This window comes from Stylophora pistillata, chromosome 5 (assembly GCF_964205215.1).
Source record: "Stylophora pistillata chromosome 5, jaStyPist1.2, whole genome shotgun sequence".
NCBI lineage: Eukaryota > Metazoa > Cnidaria > Anthozoa > Scleractinia > Pocilloporidae > Stylophora > Stylophora pistillata.
In genome coordinates, this window is record NC_142523.1 from 24557127 (window position 1) to 24583787 (window position 26661).

Genomic DNA, 26661 nt, shown 5'->3' on the forward strand with positions numbered 1-26661 from the left:
ACCTGAAATGAAGCCCTCTGTTTTTCCATGGGAATAACTAGTAAACTTCACAAAATAACTTACCCTACTACTTTTATCACAAATCAAATAAAATGTTTTTGCTTAGAATGCAGAAGAAGTGGGATCTTAGCTGATATCGACATACTTTTTTTTTTCCTGGGAAAATTAGGTTGTGCTATGTGAAAGTGTGCTCAAAATTGCAAGTTTTCGGGAAATCAAACAAGAGATTGCGTCACCGACGGTGACAGAAAGCTCTATCCTTCTAGCCAAAAGCCCCAAAGTCGATTAAAATATATCTTTTTGTTGTGGCGGAGTTTTGTTATTTATTACTTTTTTGAGAAAATACAGCAGCTAATGGAATGCTTGTTATAGTACTAACTTGGATGATATTTTTATGTGAACAGTGCATAATTATGCAGCACATTTACAGTATTTTTTCAAGTGAATGATGCTGTTTTAAAGGTACAAGGGTTAATCAATTGATACCATTTCTATTTTAGAACAGCCGCCAGCTGGAGATAATTTATAGTTTAAAGAATCAAGATTTCATCACTGATCACTAGGGGCTATGCAACTCTTGATCTAAAAGCTTTGAAATGAACTATTTATCATTGTTGTTATGGCTGCTTTTTATAAACAAGTTGTGATCCCAACTCAATTATAGGGAATTCTTCCCACGGCCTGTCGCACGCTATGCAACTCAGCAATGGCGTTCTCATGCTCCTTTCATAGAATAACCGGAGCAAACTGCTCGTCTGATAGGTGAGATAAAAGCAAGAGTCTTGAAATTGTTACTTTACGCAGTTGCTCAAAGGATATTTCGAATCATTGTTCTCACTGGTCATTTTCTGGAGTAAAAACGGAAAGTGAACTTGTACATGCTAGAGTGGGTGTTTTCCGCGAGGACAAGACGCATAGTTTAGACACAATCTGCTCACACCACCGCCGTCAACTCGGACCTGGCTGGCGGTAAAACGTTTCCAAGTGCTGTGTGCCAAAAATCTTATTCCAACATGGAGCAAATAGAAAAGCGGATCGAGGAATTTCGAAAGTGGTGAATTAATTCTCAGCTCCACTGTCCCTGACCACTGTAGAGCATACGCTCTGAATGATCCCGACGACCCAAATTATTTTGTGACTTGTGGCCACGCCCATTGTGAGAGGTGTTACCGCTGGTTGCTTAACTCGTCTGTAATGAGGGAGATTGAGGAAGGCTTAGAGTTGGCTCAATGCTCGGAAAGTGAAAAGGAAGAACTGTCTTTTGTTATTTCCCAGGCCAAACAGAGCATTGAATGCTGAAAAGCCCATTTATCGCGGTCTATAAATCCGGATGAATGCAGACTTGACATCATGAGCAGCCTCAGCGCCCCACCCATTTTTCTAGTACTTGACTGGGTGATGAAATATCTTCCACGTAAGTTCCGGGAAAGCCAGTCGGATTGGTTTGGTAAAAGAGGTATATCGTGGCATATAGCAGTGGCGATTAAATGCAACAGCGGAGAAATGGAGATGATGACATTCGTTCATGTGTTTGAGAGTGCTACCGCCCAAGACAGTAGCTCGGTGTCAGCCATATTTGATGACGTCTTTATTCAACTCAAGACTATTATACCAGAACTACAGACCATCTATATTCGAGGCTACAACGCTGGATGTTACCATTGTGCGCAGACTCTAATTACAGCTCCTCAGATTGCCAAACGTCATGACCTTCACATCTCTCGGATTGACTTTTCTGAGCCACAGGGAGTCGAGAAAAGAGCGCTTGCGATCGCAAGGCAGCCACTATAAAGTCACAGATGGTGAAATATCTGAACTCTGGACACCACATTGAGATTGCTGCATTGATGAAAGAAGCTGTGGAGTCTTCCAGGGGTGTGCGCGGCGTAATTGTGAAAGTGTGCAGTCCTCCCTATGCTCCATCCATCAAGAGTTTCAAGTGGGAGAAAGTGAGTTTTGTCAGAAACTTTTGCTACGGCCAGGAAGGGATAAGAACGTGGAGAGCCTACGGCCTTGGTCCTGGGAAAAGTATTCCCTGGACAAACTGCGATGTCCCTGAACAATCGGAAGTGCCGACGATGGAGGTCAGGCTCTCGACCAGAGAGACTATCACAAGCTTTGTTCCAGTAGTACCCAGACGAATAGGTGGCTTAACCCCCGCAACTGATATAGAAGGCAACTCCGATGATGTAGATGAGTTTTCAGATGAGTCAGGCGTTGATGTTGATGTTGCTAACAATTGTCCATTATTTACATGTGTAGAAGAGGGATGTGTCAAGACGTTTATACGGCATTCATCGATGGTTCAACACTTGGGCTATGGAAAGCACAGCGTGTTCTAGAGTATGAAACGCTTTTTGACAGGGCCACGATAGAATACGCGACTAATCTGGATTGTGGCGCGAGTAAATGCCCAACGGTCCTAGAAGGTAGTAAACCATCACTACCAACTGTGCCCACCACTCTTCCGATGGGATGGGCACTGAAATCGACATAGTCCCGTAGTACAAAGGTTACTGATAATCAAAAGCAGTACCTCAATTCCAATTTTCAAAATGGAGAGAGAACAGGGAAGACAAGCGGACCCGACTGATGAAGTATCTAAAGCCATGAGGAATGCAAAAGATAGCAACGGGGAGAGACTATTTAGCTATGGGATTTTTCTCACAAACCAGCAAATTAGCAGTTACTTTTCTCGCCTTGCTTCTAAGCCAGCTTTCAGCATTCACATTTAATCATATATGACTCCTACAACATCTGTGAGTTAGTGTTGAACTCTTAGCTTGGCCCCTTTTCTGTACCTATGTTACGGGTATCTGTGAATCCTTTGGTCTTGACATATCGGAAATAACGATAAAAACGACAACAAAAAAATTAATCCATGTATACCACCACAACTACCACAGGAATGACCACTATATTTTCAATGAGCTTTTTCGTTTAGCATGGGCGGAAATAATAGATCTGTCTGTCATGGTCAGTCGCAAAATCTCTTGTTTGATTTCGCAAATATGTGCGAGTCTAAGCGCTCTCTCATTGACTACAGCCTTATTTCCCCAGAACAAAAGTCATATCAGTTAAAAACCCATTTTTAAGGGGTTTGACCTCTAAGTTTCGGTTAATTTGTGCTAAAGGTAGTAGGGTAAATTGTTTTTTCAAGCTAGGTAGTGATTTCCATAAAGAAAAATGGGGGGATCTTTCAAAATCTCGCGCAATATCAGATTTCTTTTCAAATGTCATATAAATTACAGTGTAAAACCTGGAAAAGTTGTGAAATAAGCTGATTGCATGTGAATATCTTCTGGCTCTTTATTTAAGGCATAAGGTTTTTTTTAAAATTGCTAATTTCTAAGCCTAATTTGCTCACATCTGGCCCTGAAATCTAGTATCGCCATTTCCGCCAAAACAAAAATCTATTCGAGAAATGAACCACATAGCGATGAGTAGTTCAGTATCGACTATTATCATCGACTATCATGCGCCGTTTGACCAGGGCTTGAGGGAAAAAACCAAAATCCTCCGCCTACCCCTTCCCCCCTCCCCTCCCCTCCCCGGGATAAATGATAACGGATAACTAAACTTCTGGGGGCTTCCAGTCAAGTTCCAAGGATTTTCTCCAGACGGAGAAGACTCCTGAAACAAATTGAGACTTCGATTTCTATTTCGTGGCTTTTCGAACCATGTAGTTCTGTTGCTCAGTTAGGGACTTCATTGCACTTTTTTGTTTTTAGAATCTTTAGACCCATTTGCAGTTTTATTTATCCGACCGAAATAAAACAAGATGTCTAAGAGGACACAATTTACCCATCACTTCCTTGTCTTTTCCCAACTGAAAAAAAAAAGGATTATAAAGAAATACTATCGATTAACATTGACTATTTGTTACAACACGTAAATTTAATCAGGTAAGTTAACCTACATTCTGTTTTATCCATGATAAAACTGGAGATAATTGCAAAAAGGCGGGATACAAGTCTGATTTATTTTGCCTATTCCATATGTTCCCAGTTAACAGTTTTGATATCGTGAATTTATTTCAAAGTTATCAATCCCATTTCATGAAAGGATTGTGTGATTGTAGAGTGAAAAATCCATTTAGCTAGCTATATTTACAGAAATGAGACCTTCTCTACTTATCTAGGTGGCTAACGTATTTTTTCTCTTGGGTTACTTTACTTGCTTATTTACGGGAGCAGAGTATTGTGATTTGAAAAAATTTGAAATACTTATAGAGTTTTATACAAAAACAACATCAAGAGGCTGCATGATGACTCGTTTGCTACATTGGTCAGACTAAAGAGGCTGTAAGTGAATAATATTTATCAAGTGTTCCACAACACGAATTTGTTAGCAGCTGATGCAGAGATAACATCAGACATCAAAACAAAGATTGAAGTCGTTATACAGAACTGGTTTATAACATTACGTGTTCAATGGTGTTACTTCACAAACTCTGGCAAGAATCTCAACAGACGACTAGCTAAACAATGCGGCACTGATTGGTTTAACCACAGGACTAAGCAGCCGCACTAAGTTTCCTTGAAGCGAGTTGTCGCCATTTAACTTGGGTAATGAAAGTATGTTATGGCCTCTTTAAATTTCATCAGGGTTTAATAACCCAGAAAAGGCATTAGATCAAGTAAGATATTTTTCTCACCTTGTGTTACACCCTTTAAATTTTTCACAACTTTGCCTGTTTATGTTGGTAAGTCCGGCCTTGAATAAGTCAATGAGACGAAACGAATTATCGCGCAATAACTAACAATTATTCTGTGAGCGCGCGTTGGATATGAGATGATAGATAGCCAACGAGGCGCGTAGCGCCGAGTTGGCTATAATCATCTCATATCCAACAAGCGCGAGGGGAATAATTGTTTTATTAAAAACGCCCCCAAGATATTAGGCAAATCTTTATATTAGACAAATTTTTTAGCTCCCTTTTAATTTTAAGCTGACGCGTACGCTTACCATATTTGTAGATTATGATATATTAAGTCATATACCATAATCACCCTACTTACACAATCTAAAGGGCTAACACCCACCTAATCTAAATTTAGATCAGTGGGTTCAAGCCGTGTCAAATGATCATCTAAGTCTTCCCAGTAGCTTATTAAATATGTATAAACATTTCGACCAATCAAATTCCTTCACTTGGAATGCGTAAGGGGAAATCCTTTACCGAATAGTTACGAATTCGCTAGCTCTACTTGGTTTGGACGTTCAGGTATTATCGGCTTTGTCGTTTACTTTTGGCGCTTCTTCGTCACTATGACTGACAAGGATACAAGTAGAGCTCGCAAAAGAACATATAATAAAATAAGCGATGTACAAAAGTCAAAACTACAAGAATATTATGACGGCGGCATGAAAACATGCAGTTCTGATAATACGGGAAAGATTGGTGTGGCAGCCGAGGAAACTGGGCTGACTATTGATCAAGTAAAGGTAAGATATTTATTAGTTGGACTGTAACACTACCATGTTTGATGTATGCGGAATACCCCGCCACTTATTTACATCTCGTTGAATAATGATAGCGATCATTGTGGTGACTGCTGCTTTCTTCAAAGCGCACCGACATATGTAAATGATGTAGTGGTATATTGTCCTTCAGAATTATACTTCCCTCACTCTATGTACTGCACCAACTTATATTTTAAAGGATTGAATCTTAAACAAAATTTTGCCCGTCATACACCAAGGTCAAGGAAGTTCACTGTACGATTGTACTATTCATAATGAGGCGTTGTGGTAATTGTTTGCCTCGTTAATTAAAGGAAGCTCCCATGTTTTTTTTTAAATAATTGTTTTGTACCGTTTTATGCTCGAAAATACGCTTGCAGTCTGCAGTATAATCAATGATCAAGAATATACCGGTAAAAGAAGATAGGCGTTTACTCATTCGTTATTATAAATTATAAAGAATAATTATTTTGTGTTACCCTATTGAGAGCTAACGTAAGCAACCTTAGTGAAACGTAGGCTAACCCTAGTGCCCTGTTGGCCAACAGAAGAGCTAGTTAGGCTAACCTGAGTGCTCTGAGGCTAACCGGAGCACAAGTTTGGCTAATTGGAGCTGACAAGTAGGGTAACCTAAAGTGTTAATAGTAGGTAACCTGTTAGCTAACGATCGAATCCTGGCTCGAAGTTTAGGTTACATCCTCAATCTAGAGTGGTTGAATGTTACATTTATCATCCATTCGACATCCATGTACATGCCAAGAAGATCTACCTTTATGAATTTGTTGCCAGCCAATCATTCTGTTCTGGATCGAATACAATCTATTGATCAAGTAAAGTATACAAGCTCAGAGCTTCTGCGTGCAGCTTGCATGGGTATTAATAGGGTCAGGTCCTGCCAGGAGGTTCCCTGTGTTGCTTGTCTGAATTTAAAAAGCTACGGTGTCATTATTTTGTCTATATTTCTCCACCTTGTTGTTGTTGTCGGAATTTTGGTGAACAAGATCTTAATTTTTTCAGACTTTCATATATTATGCTATCACTACTTTTTTGGCCATGTCCCTTGTAGGAATTCGCCCTGGCTGGGCCTCTATAGGGCCAGCAAGGGAAAGAGGGCGAAAAGGGAAGGGTTGCTATTGTAGCTTAAGGCATTTTGAAATACTTTATTTTAATGTGACACATTTATATAGAAATGGATTGGAAATGCGAGACAAAAGGAAAAGATAAGTTCTGGAGTACAAGCAGCTCCAAAGCCAATTAAGATTCCGACGGGTTCACGTGGCTCACACTCCTACAACATGTTCTGTTCAGGGTATTTCAAGTCAGGTGAGAGGCCTGATAATGTTTTCAAACACTAATAACAAATTATTTACATGCATTGTAACTATTATAGACCATTGCTAAAATAATTATAGGGTTACATTAGAGGCATTACAATCCTGGGGGATGGGTTTGCAAATCCCCCCCCCCCCCCCCCATTTAAAAGAATTTTTCAGCATTTGTCAGGCAAAATGCTTAGAATTCAGGCAACAGTAGAATCAATTTTAAGGCAGTTCTGCATCAGTTTAATGCTAACACATTAGGAAATTGTGTAATTTTTTCAGGCATGGAGGTCACAGTCCCCCCCTCCAAGTCCAAGGGTGCCTGTATGTCTATGGGTATCATTAATAAACCTCTACCAGTGAATTGTTTCTAAGAAATGAATATTGTAGCTTTCTCTCCTAAGTTTGTCTGCTGGATGTTAGTTTTATTTTGGTGCCAGAATACCAGATTTAAATCAATAATGGACTGTGGTTTTGTTAAATGTTTCTAAACCCCAGGAGGGGTACTTGCAAGGGTGGGGGTCCGACAGAGCTCTATATTGTAACCCAAAAGGGTTTTCATCCTCAGCTTCTTTTAACCTTTGACAACATAATAATCAAACTAATTCAATTGATATTCTGTGGAAATGAAAACTTTAATTTTTTTTTTTGCTAGATGAGTGCAAGAAATTGTCTTTGCCTCAAAAGAACAAAGAAGCTGCCAAGAAGTGGCATGACATGACATCTGCAGAAAAAGATGAGTTCAAAGGAAAAGCAGAAAGTTTAAAGGCCCCAGATGTTTCAGAGCTTAGTGAGGCTCAAAAATCTAAGTTGATATCAGCTCACAGGAAAAATCTTCTAAATGAGGTAAAGATTTCAATCACTTTAAGAAATAATCTCTAAGTCAAATTCCAATTAGGCAGCATAAACCATGAAAATTCAGAATGATTTAAAACTTTATTAAAAGTGGATGAATAATTTCTAATTGTTGTTAGTATAATTTCAGAGCTGAGCAAAGAGTTTCCAACAATCTGATTGGTCGAGCGGTTCCTTATATGACGCTATATAAACCGCTCTGCAAGGTTTATATAAAATGTTAAAATAAAATGTTAGTAAATGTTACTAAAATGTTATGATTTTAGAAATTTCTCTGTTGTTCAGCTCTGAAATTATACTAAAACAATTATTCACCTCAGGTTCGGTGAATATTGTGGAATAATCCCCTCTACTTCGTCTCGGGAATTATTTGATGATATTCACCTCTCCTACGGCGAATAATTGTTAATTATACTCTGTGGTAATTAATGGAACATGCAGATGTTTGTGTCCTTTTGAGTAATTATCCTCGTGCCACATTTTACTTTTTCATCTACTTCAACAGATCATGTTTCTGGAAGACTTAGGCTGTGAATCTTCTCTGATTTTTCAAGACACTTCAGGCCAAGTGTACAACTTTGGATCAAGTGCAGGGTACTCTTTTTTATGCCTGATGTATAGCCGCCCAGTTGGCCCAATGGATAGAGCGCATGACTATTGTGCGGAAGGTCGAGGGTTCGAGCCCCGCCAGGGCCAACATGCAAGGTCTTCAAATAATTGAGAAGAATTTGCTACCTTTCTATAAAATCAGGGAATGGTTAGATATTCTGGTCTTCTCGGATAGGGACGAATAAATGGAGGTCCCGTCTCCTGCAGGGTTGGGGGTAGGAGACGTTAATTTCCCACGCACGAGATTACTGTGTCAGTGGATGTCCTCCCCTGGGGTGGGATGGGTGGGTTTACTGGGCCCGCAATAATTGGCGCAAGCTGTTGTGATGTCCCAGGCGGTTGGCGAAGCTAATAAAATAAATTGATATTTATTGGGTTTTCCGAGAAGTTTACCCACTATTAGCGCTCGCACATAAACAAAGCAACGGCTGTTTCTGTATGGTTTTGGCAAGCACCAGAGACAAAATGAGCTTTATTCATCATCAGATAATTCGCTGTCTGATGATAGTTCTAACACAAAGGCCTCATCGTCCACATCTTCCTCCATCATCAATTCGTTTGATTTCTCGTCATTTGGAAGATAGTCGATACCACTCAAATGAGCATAGGTTCTTGCTACCTCAGCATGATCAATACGTTGAGGGGAATCCAAGATACCACCCCACAAAAGCAGCAGCGAGGAAATTTGATTACAGTGAATCATCCGTTTTTTTTTAAGGCAAGCTATCATTCCTGCATGGAGAGGGTTATCAGCGAGAGGCAGAAGCGCTTCCACTGATTCGTCTATAAGCCTGATTTCGTTTTGGAGAAAAGAGACGAGGCGATTCATTTCCTCTTTTAACAGCTCAAGCTCTTCCTGACACCTGTTGTGTAAGCAGAAAAGGTCAATTATCTGCCTCCTAACAAGAGCAGGAACGGTGTCTCCTTCCTCTTGGACTTCAGAGTAAATGCTGCTCCTTGGATCCTTAGCATCGTCATAAAGAATTTGGGGTACATCATTTAGAAGATACCCATTTACTTCAGACAAAGTTTTGTGGATGGACTTCACGACTTTGTCGATCTGCTTTGCGAGCTTTATGGCAATTGCTTGGCCATCTGAAAATTAAAAAGTTCACAATAACTAAAGACGCAATGCAGTGGCAGTTTTATGGATAAGACGGAAAAATGTAAATGTGTAAGACTTGGAAACTGGGAAAATTTAGCCCTCATACCCCTTCTCAAATAATCGCAGTACAATGCATAGCCTCGCAGTTAAATACAACTGGCATACGCAATAACATAACGACGGAATTACTGCAGACCATGATCACCAAAATACACATGCTACTGAATATTTTACATAGCAATTTCTTCAGTTTATTACCAGCATATTTTCGCTTCAATTCCACCAAGAAACATCTTTCGGATGCCATACAATGTAACTTCAACAAGAGTTCGCTCTTTCTCTTCTCGTAGAGGCGTGACTTTACGGTTACAAACACACGGGACAAATCGGACCATCTTTCTTTGATGTGATGTTTCTTTTCCATGGCTACTATGGCCTTCTCGTTCCTATGTACATGATAAATGCAAGTTAGAGAGAATTATTATCTGTCTTTAATTTGGCACCCCTAATTCCTTCTCTGCAGAACCTGATTATTGCAGTCGTTGCTGCAAGGAAGAAATTTGCATCTTTATGACTTACCGCTTGATTTTCTTTTCAACATCTTTTACCTTCCCTTCATCTTCATCTTGTACATAGTTCAATTCATTTCTGAAAAAAAAAAAAAAAAAAATTAAGTGGGTGGAGATAAGTACAAGATATGTTCAGTTTAATACTGAGTAATTATATCAGCTAAGGTGGAAAGAAAGGGAAGTACGAATACGTTTGTTATATTATTGTGAAAACGGGTTTTTGCCTTCACAACTAAACGGACGGATGGGGGACAACTCGATAAACTTCTTCTGGGAAAAGGTTTTTCCTGGGGGCACTCGCTGGCTGCAGGAAGGCCGAGATCTACTTACGGCTGTTGACTATCCTCGCAGCAAAGACTAACAACAACAAAGTTGGCTCCAAAGTATATTTATTAAGTACCCCCGAGCTGACTAGTTTTTTACCTGACTTGACCAGACTGGGTTTGACTGAAGAAAGCTATACAAAACATCTCTATTCAAGCCGAAGTCACAAAGGATTATAGCTAATGCCATGAATCAACTAAAAGATTAGTTTCACGTAGTCTACCACAACGATTGGTTAGGTAGGAATTGCGCCTTTTACAACATTAATCACTTTCGAAAAGCTCAGGTACTCGCTATAATGTAAATCATGAATTTGATAGGTGGTACTTCCACACTATTTACCTGAGTTTTTTGGACATAAGGAGCAAGCTGACATATGATTCGTCCCACTGCAGTGTTAATCCTGTGACAGATTAATAATGTATTAGTGAATACAAAAAATCTGTTTTCCCTACTGATTTGTAATAAATGCTGAGGAATAAAACTACCGTGTTCTTTTGGTTTCAGCGCTTCCACTTCTTCCTTTTGCCACTCTTGTATCACATCATCATCACAACCTAGTACAGGTAAAATATTACAAATTGTATTGCAATAATCGGGCAGAAACGCATGCATGTAAGTCATTGTGCTGTTTTTCAATGCAATGAGTAAAAAAAAAAGTTTGAAATGTATACCTGGAAGTTTTTCAGTGAGTTCCTCAAGCTTTGCACTTACATCATGTAGAAGAGTTTCTGCCCTAGCAAACTTTGCTTTTAGAGTAACACCTGTAAACATTGAAAGGAATCAGTTTAATGTGTGCTTATGAAAGTAATCAACCACGACTTACATCTTAACACACGTCCTTATTGAAAACATGAAGAATTGCAACTTATACGACAGAAAACACAGGGTAGATAAAGCTGTCCAGCTAAAGTTCTGGTCAATAGTTGATATATCTTCTACTTTTCAGCAAAACCTACAGAAACGTGAAAGTTATGTGTTCAATAAAATTAACCATACCAAATTTGTGATACAAATGTTGGGCATAGTGAAGAAGCCCATCAGTCAAAACATCTGTCCTCTTGTGAGCACTCATTTCTTTAGTGACAGAGGAAAACCTGCGCAGAAAGGACCATAACCTTTCCACCCCTTCACCATCTGTCAATCCAGTTCCCTTGATCCTTCTTGGACTGTATTGGATCTACAGACAATCACATTGAAGATAAACCTAAGAATCAATATGGCATGGACCTTGCATGAGATAGTCCGCCAATACATGTACTAGCCTGCAGTGCAGGCAGATTTTAGCAGTGTGAATGATATTTCCAAATCGAGTCTTCAAAGCACCATCTTGAATTAGGAAAACAGTGGAGAGTTAGAGCAAAAATATGTTTACCAAGCCAGTAGGCGTGAGACCTCCTCCCGCATTGCATTCTCCTCCCAACTTTCCAGTAAAACAAACACTCAAAACCACTAAAACCACCTACACTGCATGCTATATACTCAAAAATTATAATTTTCAATTTAGGTAAAATAAACCTCGAGTAAAGGTTCACTGGCCGGTGTTTCCAAAGCTGATAGGTTTATGTAGGGTGGCCACTCTTTTAAAAGGAACATTTACATGTGCTTAAATATTTTACCTCGCTTGCTAAGCTGACGCTTGGAGATCATTTGCTTTTGATTTTGGAAACTGCTGTCAGATTTCTGATCCCACACTGCTCACCCATTGGTAAGCATGGGATGTTTATTATAATTACAACTGTATTTAACCAATGTCGTGGTATTGCCACACATTTCTTCACATTGTCACCAGGCTATTTACTGTCAAACTGATATATAATTACTAACCTGGCATGATGCCTTGTGCCCATAGCAATGGAATATGGGTATGGCAACATCAACACCTTCCAAGAGGCTTTCCTGAGATGAACACTAACAAATATAATCATGTAAATGAAAATTGTGTAAGAAGTAACAAACTATTCTGAAGTTAAGATGTGATCCTCACAGATATTCATGCAATTTAAATGTAAGCAAGAATGGGAATTTAACCAAACACAAAGAAGAAATGAATCTGGCCCCATTGGGATTTCAGCCCATCACATTGTCATTACAATGCTCTATCCACTGAGCTATGAACTGCCATCTGTTGGGAGCCAGCCAGTACCCACGAGAGGAAGTGATGAAACAGGCAATGGACTAACGTGAGCTGCAAAAATGAAGTCTTATTTGATTGATCCAACTGCTCAAAATTCATTTCATAACTCTGTCGATTACATCTTCATTTAATTCCCACAGTTCACATAATTCCAGACTGTTCCAATAAATATATCTTATTAACCAAGCACGAGGGCCGTACTGGGAGAATATCAGCCTGAGGTCTTGACAGTACGGACCGAGCGCAGCAAGGTCTGTACAAAAAAGAACGAGGGCCGATATTCTTCCAGTACGGTCCCGAGCAAGCTTGGTTAATAAGAGGTTTATTATACGACTGAAGTTCAAAGGGACCCAAGTGCCTGGTCCAATACTGAGAGAATATTGACCGGCAATAGACTTCCCGAGTCGTGTAATAAATTATTTTATTTCATCCCAAATTTAATAGAAAATACTTTGGACAGTTCTACAAAATTAAATACCACTTTAGAAATACCATTTAGCCTCCTGCACAGTCATGTTCAAAAAATTTACTTACCTTCAAATGGTGTGCTAATAGACAAGCGATGTCATACATGATGATTACTCTGCTTCTGGTGCTCTCATTAAGACTTCTAAGTCTCTTAAGCTCATAAACAGAGTATGATATTCTGTAGAGAGAAAAGATTATTGAAAAGGTGAATCAATAACCAATTTTTTCTCTTAAATCTTTTTACACAAAATCTAAGACAAATTTTTTATTTTTCCTATAATATGACATTCAAATTTAAAACAAAGTTATACAATGATGATGCTATCAGTGTAAAAAATCATAGGATGCTCCTGTATATACAAGTGTGCTAATTGTCAGCTTGACAAATTCATAATAATCATGGCTCTATCATGTAATTCTAAGAGACAATACATGTAGGATTGAGCACAACATTAGGTAAAATGTATTTACATAATTATACTCCATACCTTTCACCATGCTTTATGTTAAGGAATCCTTTAGGAAAGTCATGTCTGCATACTCGCCCAAAGACACCTTTCTCATCAAAGAGTTTGTTTTTGCCTTTTGATCTTAAAGCTGAAAGAACCTCTCCAGCATGGAAATTACTGCAGTTCTGTGATAAACAAGGGACAAAAACAAAAAATCTTGAATTCAAAGGGCCAAAAGGAAAATCATACAGTTCTCAAATTAACATCTGAGCATTGCATCACCTTATATACAGACCTGTTCCATGTCTGCTCCAGCTTTGCCATAACTGTTGACAAAATTGTCAACATCATCCTGGTCTGCAAATAGGAGTGTTCCATGTTTGGGTGTTCCTAAATCATGCCCTTTGTCCTTTTTTCTACACAATCCAAAGCACCCATCCATGCTTTCAATGAGTACACCATCATCCTATTCAAAAGAGAGGGGAAAAGAGAAAAATAGATATAAAACAGAACAGCAACAACAACTTAAAATGAATACTGCAGAACTATAGCACTAGTGTAAAGATGAGTGTGTTTTGTGTACCCCAAAATGAATGCCATAATAATATTCCTCAAGTGCAAGCTACTCTTCAGAACAAATTACACTGTATAGTTACCCTTGGACATATAGGACACCAAGCTCCATTGTACAAATTTGCATTGTAGTTTGTACAATGCTTGTACTGATGCATGAAATACCTTCACGTGAAAACAACAAAATGTCAATTAGGACTAATTCTTTTCTTACAGCAAGTCAGTAGATGTACATGTACAGCAAGAAATATGTCTTGTAAATTAATGTAAATGGAATATTCACCTTAAAACAAACAGTCAATGTATCTTTGAATCATATGAACACAAAAGCGACAAAAGCAAAGCATGAGTTTGACAGCTATATATTTAAACTGGGCAACTAGACAATAAATAAAGAAATAAAATAATTATATAAAGAAGCACTTGTAAATCATATTGTGACTGCCTTTACTATTACTATTACTATTACTACTACTACTACTACTACTACTACTACTAATAATATTAATTAATAATAATAACAATAATATAACAAGAACAACAACAATAATAATAGTAGTAATAATTTTATTACTTCTAATATCAATAATACCTTAGTAGACCTTGTACTTCCACAAATTAGCAGCTTTGATACTCTCAACCTATAACCACACATACCTGAATTCTTCAAAGCATTCTGAATTAAGGATACTGTAAATTGAGCTCACCTAAAAAAAACATACCGTCCAACCAAAATCAATCAATTAAAAAAAGTCTGGTCATATGTCTGAAAAAGACTCTTTGCAAGCGAACCTACATGTGTTGGTTGTAGCTGAGGATTGAGTTCTGTGATCACTTCTGTGATGTTTAGCAGGGACACTTGACAATGAAGAAAGACCTTCTCCACAAACTCCATCAGTTTGAAGCTGAAACCTGTGGTGGGATTTGCTGGTGACCCTGGCCAGAACTGACATTTCAAGAGTGTGACAGCATGCGGCTCACAATCACACACTTGTACATATTTGAGGTGATGATTTCCTGACATTCATAAAAAAATAAATGAACAACTTATGAAGTTAAGTAAACAAAACAAACAAACAAAGAAAAAACATTACATACAGCTTTAAACACCTCTTACTTTGTTGAGGGCCATGTAGACACCTTAACCAACCGCGAGGGCCATACTAGGAGAATATTGGCCCGAGGTCTTGAAAGTACAAACCAAGTGCAGCGAGGTCTGTACATAAAAGTCCAAGGGCCAATATTCTCCCAGCACGACAGAGAAGGCTCTTACAGATAGATGCAAGCCAAGTTTATTGTTTTTCTTTGGACTTAATGGCAAGCCATATCATTACAAAACTTAATTGCATGTGGAATCATTCAGGACATTACCCGATCCAATACTTAGAAATTATTGGACAGCCAATTATGGGCCCTGACATATTGAGAGAATTTAAATATCGTATCATTATCATCAGCGTTCTTGACTTTAGGCAAGTGGCAGGAAAATGTGACAAAGGAACAGATAAAATTGAAAAAGAACGCTTCATTTTCAAACCATTCTAGTATTTTCTAACCACTATAAATGAAATGAGCTGACCTGAGGCATCCAGAAGTCTGAACAGCTTTACTGTTGCGGTTCTGCACGTATGGCCATAGCTAACAGTTGCCTCGTCTGCATACAAAGGAGAAAATACCCCATCCTAATAAAATAAAGAAAGTAAGAAGTAGATAAAAGTACAGTTTAACTAGATATGTTACACTAAAAGTAGCTAGAAGACAACCGGCCCCAAAATATTCATACACACCTTCCATTGCTCAAGTACATGAAACTTGTTTCGATTGACATGTAGAGCTCGTGCACATTCAACACAGAAGTACTGGCGAGGGCCACAGTACTCACATCGTGTTGTAGCGATGCTCTTTTGACAGTTCACACAGTTAATCTTGTCTGGAAGATGCTGTTCTTCGATGTACGAGTTCAGCAACTTTTCCCGTACCTTTTCCCAGTTAGCAGAGATACTCAAAACACGATTTTGCTGTTGAGTTGAGAGTTCCTGCTTGTCGAGATCGTCAAGAGGGGCATCTTGTTCTACTAGACTGTTGGTGTCCTGACTATTTTCCTCCGTACTCTTATGAGGCTGCTTACCAAGATCCACTCTCAGCGGAATCGATACAGTGGTTTTCTTTCCATCGCGCCCAATATTCTTCACATCAAGGCAGACGGGCTTTAACCGACGCATTTCGCAGCGATCACCTTGGCTTGTTCACCGATGAGTGAGGGATTTGATTGGTCGAAATGTTTATGCATATTTAATAAGCTACTGGGAAGACTTAGATGATCATTTGACACGGCTTGAACCCACTGATCTAAATTTAGATTAGGTGGGTGTTAGCCATTTAGATTGTGTAAGTAGGGTGCCATAATCGCTAAGCTAATAAAAAGTCTTGAATTACATTATCCAATGATCCAGTTTTTAATAATAAAGATTATTGCGCGATGATTTATCACTTATCGCGCAATAATCTACATTTATCGGGTGATAATATGTCATTTATTGCTTAATAATTTCCGTTTATCGCGCGATATTTTGTTCTCATCGCGCGATAAAAAAGAAGTGGCATGTCCCCTACAGGTCACCAGACATTTGTATTCTTTCTGTATTTTTTCGCATTCACGCGCAGCGCGTGTGATTTTACCAAATACTGTAGTCAATCAGGTCAAAGAGCTTTAACCTTGACATTGGAAATTGACGTGGACAACTTTTCTCGCGCATCTATGTTGCTTTGTTCTCATGAAGTTGGTTATTGTTTTTGAATTTTCGTTCAAGGAAATTTGTTACCCCTCAGTTTGGAATTCAAGAAGTTTCTCCATTTTTATTTAATCCTAATGTTGTAGTTACTTGAACACATTTTCTTAATACATATTTCTGCGGAGTTTGGACTCTAGCCTTCTGTTTCGTCACAGCATTTTTTACACAGATAATGGAGGTACCTTTTGTAGTTTCCAATGACAACACCAAAGTTATCCAAATGTTAGTTAACAACTATTTTACGAGAGGAAGTCGAATGTGAGATGATAAATAACCAACGAGGTGTATTGCCCCGAGTTGTTAATAAAGATCTTGCATTTTGACAACAAACGAAAGGAAAAAGCTACTTCCCTTCCGAACGGAGTAGAGTTGCAATACCTTCAACTCAAGTTCTCCAGCCCTTTTCTAGTAAGAGTCTTTAGTCTAGTGGTAACCGCTGGAATTCCCCTTTTTCAGTACACAGATAAACAAAACCCAGACACCTGCTCTCCCCTTTATCCCTCTATGACCTATCGCAGCCCTCTAGGATCATTTTGACAAAAAGAACATCGACAGCACCACAAAACTTCATGAAATAAACCTGTAAAACGAGGAAAAACCCAGCCCCAAGGAAAATTGGTTCGCAAAATCTTGTTCTGGTATCATACATCAGTAAGACTGGTAAAAACCTGCACGATTGGCAAGATTGAATAAAGACGAGTAGCAAGAGTCAATGTAGTTTTGGGAACGATTATATCGCTAAAAAATTGCCACCCTATAAACATCATTGGGTTTGTGTTCTATCAAAACCTTTGATACTTACTATTTTAACCACAAACTGACTTTGAAGCTAAAATATTAACTTAAAAGAGACCGTAATTTAAATGCAGGGTAAACATCCCTTTCTAGGCACTTGCAGGACAATGAGGTAGCAGAACTACCAGATGGAGTCTTCAGTAACAACAGGAGGTTGACTGAACTGTAAGTAAAATATTCATGTTCCCGCTAAGTGACTGGCTGCACGCCATTTTTCAAATTTGTACTAAAATAGACTTTGTTATTAATAACAAGCAAAAGGGGGTCTGGGATAGTTAAAAAATGGAAGCAGTAAACAAAGAATTAGCCATTTTTCCGTCCAACAGAGGACCAATAAGCCAATAAAGAGGAAGAACCGTATTAATGACACAGTTTTATCCAAAATTCAAACAAAAAAAAAACAACAAGAACAGGGTTTTAACGACCCATACAGCAAACGCTAGATAAAAATAATACATATGGACTTTTTACCTGCAATCAATCCACTTACAGAAACTCACGCGGCAAACAAACTAGCGTTCACCTTATGGAAGGTTATTTGTGTAAATACTGGAAAACGTAATGTTTTCCTGGGTTTTTTTTTTTCGTGTAACGCATAGAAAATATTATGATTTCCTCTCTTCGCAACTATTTTTCACCCGGAGAACGAAGGTTCAAATGAGTTTTCTGGTCAAAAGCCTGCATTTTCCAACATTTTTCCGCGATGGTGAATTGGAGAAAACTCATTGAAACGCATTTTCCGGCGTTTTACCGTTTACATGTATTGCTGATCGGTTAACCTATGGGAAATACCATGTATTCTGCCCTTCAAAGCCGTTTTCCGTATTCCAACGTTATTTTCACTGGAATTAACCAGAAAGCATTCATTTTCCGGTGTTTTCTGGAACGTTGAATTCGTGCAAAGGATGTATTTTCCTGCGTTTACCGCCACTCGGCTAGTCGCTGCTCGACCCGTCGTGCGAGTGACCCAACTGCCTGAAATGACTTAATCCACCAAAAAGACAATATTTAAGCTCAATTTCCTCCAATGATCCAAACGGCTCAAATGACTGACTTGCCTCAAGTGACCTAATTGGGTCAATTGTCTAGATGTTAGACAAGATATCTACTGGCGTTTTCATAGAAAAGAATTAAGAGCAGGAAATAATGATCATATCGACGAACATATCTTGTTTTTAGGTCGTTGCTTGTTATCATTTCCCAGATAAGACACTTCAAAAATGCCTTGTTCCGACGCGTTCCAAAACAGCAGAGAAACGTTTCGGAAAATGAACTTTTCATTAGCATTTCCGTGAAGTAAGAAAACAATCGACGAACATCGTGTTTTCTTGCCCTTTACTTACTGCTTACTTACTTCCCATCATGCCTGTGTGGCACATAGGGCAGCAACGAAATCTTTCCAATTCTGCCTATCTTTAACCAGTTTTTCAATGGTGCTCCAGCTGTAATTGAGCTCCCTTAATTCCTTTCTCTATAGTCCTGCGCCAAGTTGTTTTTGGGCGCCCTCTGCTTCGTTTGCCCTCAGGTGTCCAGCGCATTGCAATTCTGGCTATGTTGCTAGTGGCCTTCAGCATCACATGTCCGATACACCTCCATCTTCTCCTGGTGACAAGTGTATGAATATCCTCCTACTTGGTTTGCCTCAGTAGCTGGTCGTTTGATACTTCCTGAGGCCAGAGGATTCTCAGATTCTTCCTGAGGCTAGCTGTGTGGAAGGATGCTAATCTTGAGAGATCTTGTTCTGTCATTCGCCAGCATTCCGAGCCGTAAAGGAGAGCTGAAAATACGCAGCTCTGATAAATTCTAAGCTTCGTCTTTGTGCTGTAGCTTGCTGACCTCTACACTGATCTTAAGCTTATAAAGGCATATCTTGCTTTGTTCAATCTGCTTTGTATATCTACACTAGTATCTCCATCTTGGCAGAGCACACTTCCGAGGTATGTGAACTTGTTGGTGTATGGAATTTCCCGTCATCTTACTCTGATCTTTGTTGGGGAAGGAACATTAACACACATGACCTCTGTCTTCTTCAAGCTAATCGTCTGCGAGGTCGAGGTCTTCGAGCGTAGTAAAAGGGGTCCATCTTATGTCTCTTCGCTGCTCTTCCATTGTTCGACAAAGGACCCAATCGATAGCAATATTGAATGGCCTTTATGACATGACACATCCCTGCCGTACACCGGTTTTGACTTCAAAACTTAGATCCCCCTGACCGATGCAATACGTTAAATTAGAGTAGAAGCATTTCATGATGTTAACATCACGTTGTGGAATGCCATATGAATGCTGTCAAACGCTTTCTCATAGTCGATGAAATTTATAAACAACTCCCTGTTCGACTCAGTACATTGTTCAAGTATATTCCGCAATGTAAACTTGTGATCCGCACATCCACGCCCCATGCGAAATCCAGATTGCTCGTTCCGCAGGATGTCATCAACAGCTTGGGTGATGCGCTGTGTAATGACCTTGCAAAAGATTTTACTCGTCACAGGCAAAAGGGTAATTCCTCGCCAGTTGTTATAATCACTTACAGACCCTTTCTTTGGGATCTTGAATATCACTCCTCTGCTCCAATCTGTGGGAATTTCTTCCCATTTCCAGATCTTTGTAAACAGATTTGCAAATGATGCCCTTCATCACTAGTATCTCTGTATGAAAACAGTTGGAAAATAGAGCGCTCAATAGACAAAGAACACGTCTTCATGGCCTAATCAGGGTCGTTAGTAATTCTGTGAGAAAATGCTTGGCAAATGCAGAGTTCGTACGCTTAGGAAAACTGTAGAAAAACGTTCAGGAAAACAAAATATACACTCGCGTTTTGGTTCATCCTCGGTGTTAAAGCCTGTGAAGCTCACGAATTACGTAAAACAAAGACAAGAAAACATTAGAAATAATAACGTACAGCAAAACAATCCCTCATGAAACAAAGAAAACTTTATCAGGTTTTTACCACGAGGGTGACCCCGCGTTTTCATGGAGCCGGAAAACAATCGACAAACATCATGTTTTCATGGCATTCACCCTTAGTTATTGTGTGAGAAAAGGCTTGGCAAGCGCAGCGTCCATGTGCTTAGGAAAACTATAGAAAAATGTTCAGGAAAACAGGCTAAACACTAACGTTCTCCAGTGGAGCATGAAAACAATCAAAAAAACATCATCAGCGTTTGTGAATATGTGAAAGGCATTTATTTAAAGAACGAGTATGAGAGCGATCTTCGCAGTAACGAACACTACTTAGGTTGGCTTGTTAGCCCAGTTGGTAGAGCAGTGCACCAGTATCGTAAAGGTAATTTTTTCTTATCCGGTACAGGCCTGAATTGTTTTACAGCCCTTATTTTTACTACTACTTAATAAGAGGCGTTGGTTACCACGAAGATCGTTCTCATAATCGTTCTCTAACCGCAGTTCAAATATATGACTTTCATATATTCACAAATGTTGATTCATCAATGACGGGTTTATTACGAACCAACATAATGACCAGCTCCCACTTGGCTTGTGAGCTCAGTTGGTAGAGCACTGCACCGGTATCCCAGAGATCATGGATTCGAGTCCCGTACAGGCCTGAGTTTAATTCAGGTCTCGTTTTTACTACCGCTTAAGTAGTGTTTCGTTGCTGCGAAGATCGCTCTCATTCTCAACAAACATTGTGCTTTCATGGCATTCAACGTTGGTAATTCTGCGGTAAAACGCTTGGAAACTGAAATCCAGTTTTCGTGCGCTTGGGAAAGCTATAGTAATACTTTCAGGAAAACAAGCTATACAGCGTTTTCGTGGAGCCCGAAAACAATCAGAAACATCGTGTTTTCATGGCATTTACAGTTAGTTACTCTGTGGGAAGATGCTTGGGAAATGCAGCGTTCACGTGCACGGGAAAACTTAAGAAAAACATTCAGGAAAACAGGCTATTCATTGGTATTTTCCTGGTGCTGGATAATATGCGATGAATATCGTGCTTTTCTTGAGTTTTCCAGAGAAAGAGCAATGAAATTGCCATCCGTTTCCAGATATTCGAAAACTAGTATAATGTTGAATTTTTCAGTCACTCACCATTTCTAACGTCGATATCCCCTAGTAAGTAACGCAGATGAGCAAGCTTAGTTGAAATCAATTTGCCAAAGAATGCAGTACTTGAACAAGTGTTTGTTCGTTTGTTCAGACGAACTTTGTAAGCCAGAAGTTTTGGGAAAAGGTGTCCAGGCCTTCCAATCTTTCCTCAAAACTTTGCACTCGATGAAAGTCATAATCTTTGAACACACTATCCAGCTCTAGTAAAAAGGAATTTTTTTGTCATGTGCAGCATTTCAATTTGGAAAACATAAACGGCCCACTTATCTTTGTTCAGTGTACTTTTAGGCCTTAAAGGTTCAAACACAAAACTTCCTTGTGGTAACTTTTAGAGTTCAAAACCGGGTAGACTTACCCATTGCTGCTTTTTCCGCTTCTCAAAATTGCAATTGAAGAGGTCAGTCCAAAGTGCAACTGCCTCTAATTAAAATGAAAACACCTTTCGTTACATTGGCTAGCAAAATATACATGTGTTGATGAGGTGAAAGACAGATAAAATAAATATTTAATTGAGTGCGTTCAATAAATCATCTAGAAATATTTTTAATGAGGGAAACGAAGGTTTATCATTTCTGCACGACATTAAGCTATGAATTTGCAATAAAATAAATTTATTTTGACCTGCGGATTAAAAATCAAAGAAATCATGGTCTTTGTATGTGAGCTGCAATTTGACTTGAGTTGAAGAAAAAAGGCCTGAAAAAAAATTAGGCCTGGATGGGATACGAACCCGTTTCTCACAGACACTAATAGGGTGCTACTAGGCTATGATACTTGCAGTTGAACTAAACATTTAGCAATTGCGGAAAAGAAGTCTGAGAAAAAAAAATTTATTCTTGAAGCCCATCAACGTTTTTCTGTTAAATATTCTAGGTGTATTAAAAATCTTATGAATTTACCAATTTGCTACATTTTGTTCATTAAGGAGCTTCACAACACTTTTTAAATGTTTTTTTAAACCCATTCACTGTTTAGTTTATCTAAACCCATGTAAACAAACACATGTTCCAAAGGACAAATAATATAGACGCACTCCAGGAATTATGATTACTCATTAAGGAGCGATCTTTGATTCAGTTGTTTCCATTGCTAGTGGTATCAACCGCTTAAAGTTACTCGGTATTTTTTCAATGTTAAGTACTCGAGATTAAGTGCACTAGAACATAACCGGATCCAAATGTATAGATGTACAGACATTTTCCGAAGTTTCAAGAGATGCTCCGTCAGACATCTTCGGCGGAGTAGAAGATAAGCCATCCTAAGGAGGAAAAGCGCCACTACCACTTTTCTCCAGAGGGAAAAACTAAGCAAAAACATAATGTGACTTCACAACAATTTTTAAATCGTATTTTAAACCCATTCCAGTTTAGTTTGTATAAGCCAGTTTAAACAACAAAAAAAAGTGGTCAAACGTACAAATAACGTAGACTTACTCTAGGAATCGTGATTACCCATTAACGAGCGATTTTAGGTTCACTTTTGTCCATTTCTTAGGAAATTAAATGGAAATCAAATCAAGAGGCTACAAGCTGGAGTCTTCAACAGCAACTCCGAGTTGACTGAATTGTAAGTAACATTTATAAGTTAACACTTGATGATTGTTTAGAAAATGACCTTAAAATCTTGTTATTTACATTGTACTCTCATTAACTTTGTTATTAAGCTCTTTCTTTGATTTCTTGCTCTAAGGGTATTTAAGCTCAGGGATCTTCGAAAGCGATAATATGCGATTAAAAGGGAGTAGCCGAGCGTATGGGTTAAACATGACTAGTTCCATGACTAGTTCCATGACTAGCCTAGAGCACCTTGTAATTTCATTACAGGTTGACTCTGATTGGTTTTTAAAACGTAGATCAAACCTTACATTCTTGGCACTCTCTCGACTTTACTATTTATATATAGATAGTAAAGTATTACTATTTATATATAGATTATAAGTAAAGTATTTACTATTTATATATAGATTTGTATAGATCTCTAAAATAATAATGAGGCTTGAAAGGCTGGGGAACTTACCATTCTCAAGGCGAACTGTAATGCTTGAAATTTAAATAGTGCCTCCAATGGCTCTCCGATTGGTTTAAAAACTTAGGTCAAACCTTAAAGTCTTGGCGTATCCTTTACGTAGGTCCCTATATGACAATCAGATAGCAGAACTACCACCCGGAGTCTTCGATGTTAGCTCGGTTATTATTTTCTTTTGCCCGCCAATTGTCTTTTTTGCAAAATTCGAGAGCAAATTTTGTCTAGCTAAGATGGACCTTTTTATTCGTGGCGAAAAGGGCTAGAAATGATTTGCTCTACTTTCCGGTGGCCAAATGTACTGCTTGATATTTAACAAAGCCACCAAATGCACAATGTTGTGTAACTCAGGTTATCTGTTTTAGTGGTATTAACCGCTGGTAGTTACTTGGCATTTTTTAATGTCAAGTACTCGAGATTAAGTTCACTAGAACGTACTTTTCTAAATGTATCAGGCGCACTGATATTTTCCGAAGTTTCAAGAACTGCGCAGTCAGACATGTTTGGCAGAGTAGAAGATAAGCCGTCTTACAGGGGGGAAAACGCAACTTCCCCCTTTCTTCAAAGGGAAAAGCTAAGCAATAGCATTAGGAGACCTCACAACACTTTCGAAAAGGTATTTTAAACCCATTCCAAGCTTAGTTTATCTAACCCAGTTTAAAAAAATGGTCAAAAGGATAAATAACGTGGACTTGCTCGATCGAAATGCGATTGAAATGTGATTTCAATCGTTAATAGTCCCACTAAGTTTCAAAACAACTTCAAGTCGATAAATCTGTAAGTCAAAAATTCAAGACTTAAAAGACTAGCTCGGTAATTTTTTTTTCATTTTCCCCGCCAATTGCTTGCTTTATAAATTTCAAATTACAATTTTCCTCATCCTCTCCCCTATTTGTATTCTTTCTGTATTCACTCGCAGCGCGCGTGAGTTTAAAAATTAGCCAATCAGGTCAAAGGACTCTAACCTTGACTTTGAAAATTTACCTGGAGAATTTTTTTCGGGTATCCTTTGCTGTTTTATTTTACGGAGTTGTTTTGGTTTTTGAGTTTTCGTTCGAGGTAATCTGTTATCCCTCAGTTTGGAGTTCTAAGAAGCTTCTCAAGTTTTATTTGATCTGAAAGTTGTGGTTGTTTTAACACATGTTTGTTAAATATATATTTCTGTGGAGTTTGGACTCTAGCCTTTGTTTTCGTAATTGGATTTTTTACACAGACTAAAGGGGAGCACCTTTTGGAGTCTTCAATAATAGTACCAAAATGATCCAAGTTCTAGTTCACAATTATTTTGCGAGAGAAAGTCGAATGTGAGATGATAAATAACCAAAAAAGTGCACAGCCACGAGTTGTTTATGAAAATCTCACATTTTGACAACGAACAGAAGTAAAAGGCTACTTCCTTTCCAAATGGAGTACAGTTCCAATAGCCTCAGCTCAAGTTCTCCAGCCCTTTTCTAGTGAGAGTGTTTGATCTAGTGCTAACCGCTGGAAACGTACCCCTTTCCCAGTACACAGATAGACAAAACCCAGACACCTGCTCTCCCCTTTACCCCTTCATGACCTATCACAGCCCTTTAGTACCTTTTTGACACAAAGAACATTGATGGCAATACAAAGTGAGGCGAGTAAAAACCTGGCCCTAGGAAAATTGGTTCCCAACATCTTGTACTCGTATCATACATCAGCAAGACTAGTAAAAACCGTTACGATTGGCAAAATTGAATGTGAACATATGGCAAGAGTCAATATAGTTTTGGCAACGATTATGTCCTTAGAAAAAAGTGCTACCTCATAAGCACCAGTGGGTTTCTGTTCAATGTTAACCTTCGACACTCACTATTTTAACCACAAACTGACTCTGAGGCTAAATTCGAAATATCAACTTGGTACAGACCATACATTCAGGGTAAACTTCCTTTTGTAGGTACTTACAGGACAATGAGATAGCAGAGCTACCAGCTGGAGTCTTCAATAACAACAGGAAGTTAACTAAACTGTAAGTAAAATACTCATGTTCCTGCTAAGTGACTGGCTTTACTCTACTAGCCAAACATATACTAAAATAGACTTTGCTGTTCATAGCGAGCCAAAAGAGGGCTGGGGTAGTTTAAAAAATGGAACCAGTAAGCAAAGAATTAGCCATTGGGTATAGTTCTGTAGAACAAAAGACCAAAGAGCCAATACAGAGGAAGAATCGTATTATGTCGCTAAAAACATTGCTACCCTATAAACACCATTGGGTTTCTGTTCTATGTTAACCTTCGACGCTCACTTTCATTAACCACAAACTGACTCTGAAACTGAAATGTTAACTTAGAACAGACCGTAATTTGAGGGGAAACTTATTTTTGTAGGTACTTACAGGACAATGAGATAGCATTTAAATAATGTGAAAGAAATGTCATAAATTTGCCTAACTTATAATAATGCTAATAATAATAATAATAATAATGATAATGATAATAATATTTATAGAGGATAACCCCTTCAGTGTACTAAGCACTGGTATCAATGGGGGTCCTGTTATTAAAATACTTAATTAAAAAATACAAAAAGTCTAAAAGGTAAAAGGCACTAAGAAATACTGTTGCATGGCCGAAATCAGTAAAAAGAGATATACATCTACACGAAAACGTCCAATAATTGAGGAAAAAGTCTTTCGTGGCCCTTGAGAATTAAATAAAGGACTCCTTTGCTTTAATATGGTGAGGGAGACCGTTAAATTCCATCGCGCCTGTAAAATGAAAAGATTTCTTGGCGACCTCAAGGTTGACTTTTGGAAGATGAATGTCATTACAGCGTCTAGTCGCAAACGTGTGTATAGAAGTGTTTAAATTAAAACAGTGATTCAGATAAGGCGGTACCGAGCCATCAAGGCATTTTCTAGCTAACAAGACAATATGAAGCTTTCGTCTATTAATCAAGGGTACTAGACCCAAAGTAGCATTTAGCTCTTTAGTATCGAGACCAGAATTTGGTAAAATCAACTTTGCAGCTCTATGCTGTAAGCGCTCGAGTACATCAGAATTAGCTTTACCACAGCCATGCCAGGCCACATCACAGTAATCAAAAACAGGTAAAATCATCGTCTTGTAAGGGCGTTCAGCAGC

General features: G+C 38.6%; 2 protein-coding genes across 5 annotated transcripts; one reads left to right on the forward strand and one right to left on the reverse strand.

Annotated features, from left to right (window-relative positions):
* Nucleotides 1–5013: 5013 nt before the first annotated feature.
* On the forward strand, nt 5014–8361 carry LOC148730962 (uncharacterized). The gene is made up of 4 exons (XM_088761872.1): nt 5014–5448; nt 6654–6789; nt 7441–7631; nt 8146–8361. Exons 1-4 carry the CDS (start codon nt 5272–5274, stop codon nt 8359–8361), a joined length of 720 nt encoding a protein of 239 aa, XP_088617998.1. The 5' UTR covers nt 5014–5271.
* Nucleotides 8362–8680: 319 nt separating this feature from the next.
* LOC111338913 (uncharacterized) lies at nt 8681–16274 on the reverse strand. Of its 4 annotated transcripts, none has more exons than XM_088759714.1 (16): nt 15854–16274; nt 15454–15556; nt 14671–14891; nt 14532–14581; nt 13958–14039; nt 13597–13767; nt 13341–13486; nt 12919–13030; nt 12075–12158; nt 11247–11427; nt 10922–11011; nt 10736–10804; nt 10590–10650; nt 9934–10002; nt 9613–9800; nt 8681–9344 (listed from the first exon to the last, which is right to left on the reverse strand). In XM_088759714.1, exons 1-16 carry the CDS (start codon nt 16094–16096, stop codon nt 8722–8724), a joined length of 2493 nt encoding a protein of 830 aa, XP_088615840.1. In that variant the 5' UTR covers nt 16097–16274; the 3' UTR covers nt 8681–8721. The 4 variants fall into 4 exon arrangements, with proteins under 4 accessions (XP_088615840.1, XP_088615838.1, XP_088615837.1 ...); XM_088759712.1 differs by having other exon boundaries at nt 12075–12146; nt 15662–16274; XM_088759711.1 differs by having other exon boundaries at nt 15662–16274.
* Between the last annotated feature and the right edge of the window lie 10387 nt (nt 16275–26661).

Coding starts and splice junctions, on each gene's coding strand:
- LOC111338913 (XM_088759711.1), bottom strand. CDS start 16,096: ATGCGTCGGTTAAAGCCCGTCTGCCTTGATGTGAAGAATATTGGGCGC. Junction 10,651..10,735: donor GCTGAAACCAAAAGAACACG/GTAGTTTTATTC, acceptor AATCTGTCACAG/GATTAACACTGCAGTGGGAC. Junction 10,003..10,589: donor CTTATGTCCAAAAAACTCAG/GTAAATAGTGTG, acceptor TTTTTTTTTCAG/AAATGAATTGAACTATGTAC.
- LOC148730962 (XM_088761872.1), top strand. CDS start 5,272: ATGACTGACAAGGATACAAGTAGAGCTCGCAAAAGAACATATAATAAA. Junction 5,449..6,653: donor TGACTATTGATCAAGTAAAG/GTAAGATATTTA, acceptor ACATTTATATAG/AAATGGATTGGAAATGCGAG. Junction 6,790..7,440: donor TTCAGGGTATTTCAAGTCAG/GTGAGAGGCCTG, acceptor TTTTTTTGCTAG/ATGAGTGCAAGAAATTGTCT.